At 35.2% G+C, this 10,121-nt stretch overlaps 1 protein-coding gene across 1 annotated transcript; it reads left to right on the top strand.

Annotated features, from left to right (window-relative positions):
• The first annotated feature begins 2,180 nt into the window (after nucleotides 1-2,180).
• On the top strand, nucleotides 2,181-5,252 carry LOC115885055 (NAD-dependent protein deacylase Sirt4). The gene is made up of 6 exons (XM_030903816.1): nucleotides 2,181-2,426; nucleotides 3,087-3,222; nucleotides 3,284-3,439; nucleotides 3,498-3,630; nucleotides 4,732-4,906; nucleotides 4,959-5,252. The coding sequence occupies exons 1-6, from the start codon at nucleotides 2,240-2,242 to the stop codon at nucleotides 5,093-5,095; spliced, it is 924 nt and encodes a 307-aa protein (XP_030759676.1). The 5' UTR covers nucleotides 2,181-2,239; the 3' UTR covers nucleotides 5,096-5,252.
• The last annotated feature ends 4,869 nt before the right edge of the window (nucleotides 5,253-10,121 follow it).

Raw genomic sequence — 10,121 nt, 5'->3', positions numbered from 1 at the left:
TTTGACATTGTCGCTTAAAAACATATCCTATTTTTAAATTTCAATCCAGTTTTTTTCAATCCACTAAGTTTTTAATCAAAGGAGCCTTGGAAAAATAGTTTTGATCGTCTAATAGGTTTCGTGTCTTGTCTAGGCCGGTTAAAAGATGTACAAATCGTATTTTTTAATCATACATATGTCAATTTTTCAAATGGAACAAGGGTGATTCATTAGCATATTTGGAAAAGCATTTAAAATTATTGATACCACACACTTGGTATTTTCGAGTCAAATTGTCGTTATGAAACCGCGTGTTACAATTACAATTAAACCATATGCGAAAATGTCAAAAAGTTGACATATGATATGTCATTCTATTCAGAGTGTCATTTTCTATCGAATAAAAGTAGAAATATACCGAGGGGTGCCGTTTAAGAAATTAAAAGTTATAGTCATTTCCGGTGAAACAGGAAGTGACCAAAACAATTAGATACTATTAACTAATTCCACTAAATTTAATAAATAAAATATACAATCAATCAATCCTAATTTATTTCATATACTAACATACTAAATCTTGTTTTTTATTTGAAAATATAAAAATTATATGAGATGAAACCACTTTTGAGACGCACCGGTATAATAAAGAACAGTACCGAGTTAAATAAATGTAGTTTTTATTTTATCCACTTCCTATCACCTTCCCTTGCTTTAATGGAACAGATTTATGTTTTTCTCTAATTTACATAATAAGACATCAACAACAACCAGAAAAATACAAATTAATCAATTTTTTTTCTCTCAATGTCGCCGATTCTATTATATCTGTGGAATAGGTCCTGTTTTGATTAATATTAGGGGTTGTAAATGTTTGACTAAAATTAATAATTTATTATTAATTTCAAAAATTACCCATTTCGATTATAAAATTTCTTCTATAACGTGTATTTTATTATTTTTATCCTTTTTGGACTCTAAATTGTTTTTTTCTAAACTTTTATTTAAAAAAACTGTCCTAAATCTTAATAAAATATAAACTTTTCAGTTAAGCTTCACCTTACACATGGTGGTTTCTCTTTCTTTATTACTAGAAAAAAGTTTAAATACGATATATTTTAATTTAATTATAGCTTCATTAAAATAAAAAATTACCCGGCTATGATACGGAGAGTTCAGGTGTACTTGAGAAACGAAAGACAGTGTTGTGTTTCTCGGCAAGAGTCGTCGGGGAACGACCGTTTACGACAGAGACAACCTATCTATCGCTCGTGTCGCACTCGTTATAACCTAAAACAATAACACAACAATAACAAGACAGTGTCTGACCGCATGTTCCAGCAATTTATGAATGAGATGCTCAGTCTATATTTTATTTTAAGTCTATGGTTAATGCACTTCCCTAACCATATACCACAGATTGTAAATTAGTATATTATGCAATGACTAAAGAATATAAGGACATGTAACGCCCCTGTACGGGCTGTAGTAGAATTTGTGACGTTAGACGCCATTCGTTTGATGCCAAACAGTGAGTCATCATCCAGTCACCAGCGACAATTTTAGCGATTTTTAATAGTTTGTTGTGTGTAGTGACAGTATATAATTTTAATGTTTTCTTAACATCTATCCATAATTTTTATAAATAAATAGTCATACTTTGTATAAACTTTGTTAATGGTGAATTGTGTAGCTTTCAAGTGTAAAAGCCACAGCGACAAGAAGAGCCAGGAGTTACGTTTCATAGGTAAAATAAACAGTCCACCCAACTTTTTAGCGTTTTCTTATTGAATTCGATAATTATTCTTCAATTTCAATTAACATCTATATGTACTTGATATGTGCTATACGTCGATACTAGTTTTGTATCTTTTGTTAACATTTAGTACGTTTTTTTCGTAATTAGTTAGGATGATACACCATAGGCGTGGTCAAAACAATTATCTATAAAAAAATATAAATATTAGCGCTCAAACAGCTGGGTTAAGAGAAAAATATGTGCCACGGCACTGTTTGATGCCACGTCTGAATTATTAACTGTATATTATGTATATTTCATTTAAACTATATCATTTTTAAAATACAAACCAAAAATCTGAGGAATAATTATGTTTTCCATGTATTCTACAACATATTTATTAATCCGTTATATCTAACTAGCGTGACGTCATAAATCTCGCCCGCAGGCTGATCTTTTAATAGAAGGCACTGTAACAGATTATAATTACCTCTGTTAATTACTATTTGTTTAAGTTTATAAAAAATGAATAGTTTTAAACATACAAGATTACATAAATATTTTTTATATAGATATTTTAATGGGCAGTCCCAACAGTTTGTTCCCAAACACAATCCTGTAAATGAAAGTGATATAGAATTATTGAAAAACTTTGTATTTACTTCCCAAAGGCTCTTGGTTTTGACTGGTGCTGGAATTTCAACAGAATCAGGTATGTAAATAATTAAAAAATAATGTAACCGATGATTACCATTATTTGCTATACATATAATTGCCTGTAATACCATATTAGATTATATCATCGATTGAAAGAATTGGAGGGGTGGCTAGGCTGCTTCTTTATAATAAATTTGTGGGAAATCGTAAAGAGCTGCTCAGTTCTTGCTGCAAACCCAGAGCAAGACAGCTCTAACTAACGTCGCCATTTATGTACTATATTGAGAGAACTGATTGTTGCAGGAAACGATCAAACGGCCAATTTTTTTAAAGGGTAATTCATTAAAAATCTCATTTTTAAAAAAAGTGGAGCTGCCTGGTTATTGCAGCCATCCCTTGAATTGGGAAGATAGACAACCTAATGGGCAAAGTCGTGACCAAGGTTGATTTTATTTCCCCTTATTAAATCGTGTTCAGAGACAGGATCAACGCCCTGTAGACGACATTGTCAGAAATTAATATAACACCCAGTATATTATGTACTTGTATTTACTGAGAGTAGATCCCAAGTGGGACCCTCCACTGCGGTAGCTAGGTCATGTTGTGGCTCAGTTCTAGAAACTTTTTAAAGAGAAAAAAGAAAAAAGCACTATTTATCTTTAAAGCCTATTCTATCTTTAAATTTTCCATAACATAAATGTTATTGTCTTTTAAGGTATTCCAGATTACAGATCTGATGTAGTAGGATTATATGCACGAACAAATCATAAACCTATTCAGCATCAAGAATTTATAAAATCAAAACAAATACGCCAAAGATACTGGGCGAGAAATTTCGTCGGATGGTACAGGTAGGTATACTAAAAATTGTGTTTTATATCCCTTATAATCAGATATAAAAGCTATTTACAGATTTTCGCAGTGTGAACCAAATAGTGTGCACTACACTATTCGAGATTTAGAAACAGAACACAAAATAGTCAATGCAGTCATAACACAAAATGTGGATAGTTTGCACTATAAAGCGGGAAGTAAAAATGTTATTGAACTGCATGGATCAGGATATAGGTAAAGATTCTCTAAAAATATTCTTCCTAAAAAGATGAAAAATTATTGTTGTTTTAAGGGTAATTTGTCTACAGTGTTCCAAAATCTACAACAGATTTTATATTCAAGAGAAGTTATTAGAGAAAAATAATTTAGATTTCAACGAAAGTACAAAGATGATAAGGCCAGATGGAGATGTAGAAATACCAGAAGTAAGTATGTAATAATTCCGGAGTTTAACCATAGTGTTTTTATTGCAAATAATTTAATCTTCATACAATTTTATGACACCCGTATTTTTTATTTTACTTCAATTTCATCCCATTTTTTTAAAAAAATTAATCAATATTAAGAATTTCAAATTTACACTTTTGCAATCAAAAGTGTCACGGTTTGCTACCAGGTACAAAGGTAAATAAAAACCATTTTTCTAAATGTATTTTAAAGTAGATATAAAATTAATTGTAAAATACTTAAGGAACTTATGTTAAAATGATCTTCACAGCAAAATATTGTACTTTTGCTGACATATTGTTGTCTTGCCGCTTCAAACCAGGCTCTTGGACGGCTTTCATCCAAAGGAACAGTTAGAAATACTTTTTCTGGAGAGCCTTCAAAGTTATTTAGACAGCACTTCACAAAATAAACTTTAACACCCTTCATTACAGAAATAATAATGAGGGTACAATAAAACAAAATTGAAAACTCAAAGTATTTAACACCAAACGCAAAATCCACAAAATACAAATCTAACCTCGAGCCCTCGAACCACCTAGAACGCCTCGAACATCCGAACAACTTTGGTAGTGTTTAGTGCTTCGATAAAAATGGCAGTAACCTGTTAATTATAAAAATTTAAGTTTTAATTTCTAGTAGTAAAAAATATAAAAGTAAATTTAATATTGGGTAATAAAGAATAATCCCACATAAAAACGTATTTTATAATGATCTCAATAAAAAGAGAAAAATCTAACGTGATTCTAAGATATATGGTGTAAATACGGTAGCAGAGAACTAGACACGTCATAATAATTCTTCAGAGGCTGGCGCCCTCTGTCAACTATTCTGTCAAATGCTGATAGGTGACGTCACAATTTTCTACGCGTCATTTCAAACCAGTGAAATTTGTATTGAATTTGATTTATTATTTATTCCTTAATTGTAACTTCGTTGTATTTCTTTTTGTATTGAGGGAGTACTTTTTAATCCCTTCAATTGAATTTTATATTAAAAATAACAAAAATTTACTATGGTTAAACACCAGATTGTAATGTGTTTTTCTTATTTTCTTCATTGATATATTTGTCTTATAGGACATCATAAAAAAATTTCACCCCCCTATATGTGAAGCTTGTTCTGGTGTTTTAAAACCAGAAATAACTTTCTTCGGTGATAATGTTCCAAAGGAAAGAGTAGAAAATGTGAGAGACCAAGTTTCTAATTGTGATAGTTTGTTAATTTTAGGTTCTAGTCTTTCTGTATTCTCAGGTAAATATTTCATTTTAAGATATTAAATAGTTTTTTATTTTTTTTTATTTAGGTTATAGGATAGTTTTACAAGCTTTAGAAGAAAATAAAAATATACTTATAATAAATATTGGACCTACAAGGGCAGATAAACATGCAGTCTTAAAAATTGAAGCAAAATGTGGTGATATTTTACCAAAAATATGTTAAAAGTAACTGTTATTTTGTGTTTTCTAGTAATTATTATGATTAAAATATTTTCATGAAAAAATCGACTATAGAATAAATGGAATTAGTATGTCAATGAAGTGGTAAAAAAGTATGATTTGTGAAAATTCTAAAAATAATAAAAAGTTAATACCTTGATCTTCAGGAGGTCTAACCTTGTCTTTAATAATTCAAGCTAATAAAACTTTTTAGTTGAGTTCAACAATGGTAGCTAATGAGACATAACTGAGGATCTTTCGGTTATAACGAATTTTTTAAAGGTACATAATTATAATTTTAGAAGTTATTCATAAAAAATTTAAACAGTATTTCAAATTATGGCTCTGATTATGGTAATTATTGGGAAAACTGGAAATCGTCAGATTTTCACCAAAATTGGTATACACCCTATTTAGAGGTCGTAGATTACGAATCTGAACTTTTTTCTTGGCGGTCTCTTACCGTTTTTCAGAAAAACGGAAATTTATTTCAACATTGAATTTTTCCTTATTTCGGCCCTATAAAGTAATAATTTCACTATATTGTTGCGGACCGGTGTGGACTCGACCTAACCTTACAATATGGCCCGCCCTCGGATGACCTTAACATCGCATAGACACTGTAATGATTCATTCGAAGATTCGAGAAGGATCGAGTGCCACTGGAATGGAGTAGTACATACGAGAACATTGGAAACCTTCTCTATGTTCTTCTTCTTGACTATTCTAGTAAACTTTAACTGTAGGTATAAAAGCTAGCGGCTGTGGCCTAGAGAGGGCAGTTATAAATAAACAGTGCAGTTGACGCGCTAAAATTCAAAATAAATTCTTAGTTATAAATCGTTTGTAAATAGTTCTATAAGTCTTTTATCGTTATTGTTTTTGTTAATTAGTGTTAAATAAATAGTGTTTAAATAAATTGTGACTTTCTATCCACACGGAACCGACGAAAAACGTAACAATTGGTGTCAGGTGTGGGGTGTGTGATAGACTAGAAGAATAAAAAGACTGACCATGGCTCTGAAAAAATTGTTGAAAGACTTGAAAGTGTCCGAACTGAAATGCATATTGGAAGAGAGAGAGAGTGCGAGACAGATGGAAAAAAAAGCATTTTGCAAGCTAGACTGAGAGACGTTTTGGTGGGGGAAGGTGAGGATCCTGGCACATTTTACTTCGAGCTGGAAGGTGACCTTGACTCGTCCTTACAAAAATTAGAAGACAATTTGAATAATAAAATCAGTGATAAAATAACGGAAAATTTCCAAAAATTAGAAGATAAAATCATAGAAAATTCTAAAGATATACAGGCCAGCTTTAATAATAAAATACTTAATTTAGAAGAAAGTTTATATAACAAGATAGTAAGAAAAGATTATAGAGAATTCCACGGAGTTACAAGACAAAATAGCACAGATTGAGGACGATGTTAACAGAAAAATCGAAATTTTACGGGAAGAAATAACGAAGTCAAATTCACCAAAATGTCAAGAAACATCGGAGGGACCGAAACTAGTCGAAAATAGGTATACCTCAAAATCAGTTATGAAACCTCCGCAGTTTGACGGAAAAACCGCTTGGGCCAACTACTTTTGCCAATTTGAAGCCGCTGCGAGAGCAAACGGCTGGACAATCGCTGAAAAAGCTACCGCTTTGACTATCGCACTGCGAGGAGATGCGACTGATATCCTGCAGACACTGTCACCATCGGAACAGGGAGATTATCAGCAATTGGTACGACATTTAGAAATGAGGTACGGCCAAGCTCATTTGGAACATGTCTATCATTCACAGCTAAAAAATCGCATTCAAAAGTCAAATGAGTCTCTGCAGGAGTTTGAAGCCGACGTAGCCCGCCTGGTTCGCCTTGCGTATCCTGCTACGCCCGAGAATGTTATGGAGCGGTTGGCAGTACAGACATTCTCCGATGGCTTACGTGACAGGGAGACAAGGCAAGCGCTTCTTCTAGCCCACCCAACGCGCTTGGTGGATGCTTTAGCACGTGCCCTAGAATTTGAGGCCGCGAAACAGTTCTCGGTCTCTAGTGAGAGTACGGGCGGTCAACCAATGTTCCGACAAATCCGTGGAAAGCATTGTACGGAAAGTCATGGAGGAGTACATGGGCAAGAAAGGACCGACTTGTTGCTGGAATTGCGGCCAGGCAGGACACGTAAGAAGTCACTGTCAAGAAAAAGACGTGGACTCGGTTTCGCCAAGTGTCGAATCAAAGGGACACATATGGAGCAGTACCCAACAGGTTCCAACGAAAACTGTTCAAGTCGCATCGCTACAACACAAGTTCAACAGCATTTTTGTGGCTAGTTTCGTGGATGGAGAGTTACGGACCATGCTGTTGGATACGGGTGCGACCAAAACGATCATCAGGCCGGATATCCTTAAAACATCAAAAAGGATTAAAACAACACAATGGCGACTACGTACAGCTACAGGAAGCTGCGCTCTCATCCATGGAGAGGTAGATCTTAATTTTGTTATCGGAAGCACCTGTTTTAATCATCGAGTGTTAGTAGCAGACATCGAAGATGAACTTATTCTCGGAATGGACATCGTGACCACTAGAGGTTTTGAACTAAACCTCAAACAAGAAATTTTGAAAATAAATGAAGAAGAAGTGGTTCTACATCGAAAATGTGAGGAGACGCTTCGCGTGGTAGTAGCAGAAGATGTTTCGATCCCTGAGCGCTGTGAGATATTTTTGGATGGTCGCCTGGAAGGTAAAACGAATAATGGGAGTATTATTCTGTTGGAGCCAAGGAACCATGACAGCGAAATAGGACGAGGGGTCGCTGTTGGAAAACCCCTGCTACGAGCGAAGAAGTCTGTACCGGTAAGAGTAATGAACACGAATTATCATTCTGTATCCTTGAAGAAGGGAACCCTGTTAGGGTACTGTTGTTCGGCCTCCTCAGTCATTCGAAGCGTGGAAGCCTCCAAAGTTTCGATTTCAAAAATTCCGGACAAAATGGTTAAGGAGTTAGTAAACGTTAAGGGATTATTTCCCGAAGATAGTAGAAAATTGAGAAACCTGATAATCAAGTATCAAGATGTGTTTGATAAAGGAGAAGCAGGACATAGAGGTCGTACCAATTTAGTACAACATAAAATTGACACCGGAGATGCACGACCAATCAAACAAAATCCGAGTAGACTGCCGCTCGCCAAACGTGAAGAAGCTGACAAAATCCTTCGAGAAATGAAAGAAGAGGGTGTCATCGAACCATCTAACAGCCCGTGGACATCGCCGGTAGTACTAGTAAAGAAGAAAGACGGTACCACCAGGTTCTGTGTTGATTATCGGCAACTTAATAATGTTACCAAGAAGGATAGCTATCCCCTGCCGAGGATAGACGATACTCTAGACAGGCTGGCGGGATCGACTATATTCTCTACCTTAGATTGAAGAGTGGATATTGGCAAGTCGACATGGCGCCGAAAGATAGAGAGAAGACAGCGTTCTCGGTGGGCTCCGGACTGTGGCAATTTACCGTCATGACTTTTTGGATTGTGCAACGCGCCAGCTACCTTTGAGAGACTAATGGAGTCTGTGTTAAAGGGACTATCCTGGACTACCTAGTGTACCTGGATGACATCATAGTGGTTGGGAAATCCTTTGACGATCATCTGAAGAATTTGGAACAAGTTTTCAAGCGACTAGGGAGCTCTGGTTTGAAACTTAGCCCCAAGAAATGTCATCTGTGTCAAGAAAAGGTACACTACTTGGGCCATGTAGTCTCCTCCCAAGGAGTTGCGGTAGATCCACAGAAGACCAAGACAGTGGAAGAGTGGCCAATACCTAAAGATAAACATGAACTACGAAGCTTTTTGGGACTATGCACATACTATCGCCGCTATGTACAATGTTTCGCCACCATCGCAAAACCATTGACCAGACTTACCGAAGGCGAGAGGCGTTTCTCTTGGGACTCAGATTCTGACGAGGCATTCCGAAAATTGAAGGCCCTGACTAGTGCGCTCATACTTAGCTACCCTCTTGGTAACGGAAACTTTATATTGGATACCGACGCTAGCAATGTTGCGTTAGGCGCTGTTCTGTCTCAGATCCAGGATGGTCAAGAAAAAGTCATTGATTATTTTAGTAAGACCTTGTCAAAACCGGAAAGGAACTACTGTGTAACCAGACGAGCATTACTAGCAGTAGTTAAAGCAGTGGAACACTTCTACAAGTATCTCTATGGAAGAAAATTCTTGTTAAGAACAGAACAGACCATGCTGCTTTGAAATGGCTGTTGCAGTTTAAGAATCCTGAAGGACAGGTAGCTAGATGGATTGAACGATTACAAGAATTTGACTTCGACACAGAACATCGAGCTGGGACAATCCATCGAAATACCGACGCACTTTCCAGAAGACCTTGCGCTAAGGACTGTAAGCATTGTTCCCGAGCAGAAGAGAAAGAAGTGAAACTCCTAAGAACAACTGTGGTTAATGATAGTTGGCAACCCGAAGATTAATCTTAATTTGATATTGGGTTAATCTTTTTTTGATATAATATAACAACAAAAGATTAACACCCTCCGCATGGAAGTTGTAACCAATGCAATTAAAACTCTCTCGTGGTTATAGATAATCAGATCTCATTGGTAAAATAGCAATTATGGGAAGGAGCCGTTCTTCTGGCGACCGCCTTTCGTAACTCCAGAATGAGCGAAAAAAACAGGCTAAATTTAGGTTTAGCATTAGCAACGTTGCTTTAAATGCCAGAAACACATAAGCCAACATTTTCAGATTGTTTATAAATTTATTTTAGCGAATTTTCCTCTATTATGCATAGAATTTGTTAAAAAAGTAACAGAAAATAGCAATAATATCATTGTTTATTGAATACCTAACAAAATATGTGCTAGAAAACCTTAAAAATTTGAGAAATTAAGAAAAAATCGATGTTGAAATAACTTTCCGTTTTTCTGAAAAAAGGATCAGAGGCCGCCAAGAAAAAAGTTCAGATTCGTAATCTACGACCTCAAAATAGGGTGTATACCAATTTTGGTGAA

Source organism: Sitophilus oryzae, unplaced genomic scaffold (assembly GCF_002938485.1).
Source record: "Sitophilus oryzae breed Bouriz unplaced genomic scaffold, Soryzae_2.0 scaffold_359_pilon_pilon, whole genome shotgun sequence".
In the NCBI taxonomy this organism is placed as follows: domain Eukaryota; kingdom Metazoa; phylum Arthropoda; class Insecta; order Coleoptera; family Curculionidae; genus Sitophilus; species Sitophilus oryzae.
The sequence above is the reverse complement of the archived record's forward strand: the minus strand, read 5'-3'. Positions and strand labels throughout refer to the sequence as shown.

Bases quoted from the DNA above. Each gene is read 5' to 3' on its own strand.
- LOC115885055 (XM_030903816.1), top strand. From the start codon at position 2,240: ATGAATAGTTTTAAACATACAAGATTACATAAATATTTTTTATATAGA. The intron at 2,427-3,086 runs GTATGTAAATAA...TTGTCTTTTAAG, and splicing joins TGGAATTTCAACAGAATCAG to GTATTCCAGATTACAGATCT. The intron at 3,223-3,283 runs GTAGGTATACTA...AGCTATTTACAG, and splicing joins AATTTCGTCGGATGGTACAG to ATTTTCGCAGTGTGAACCAA.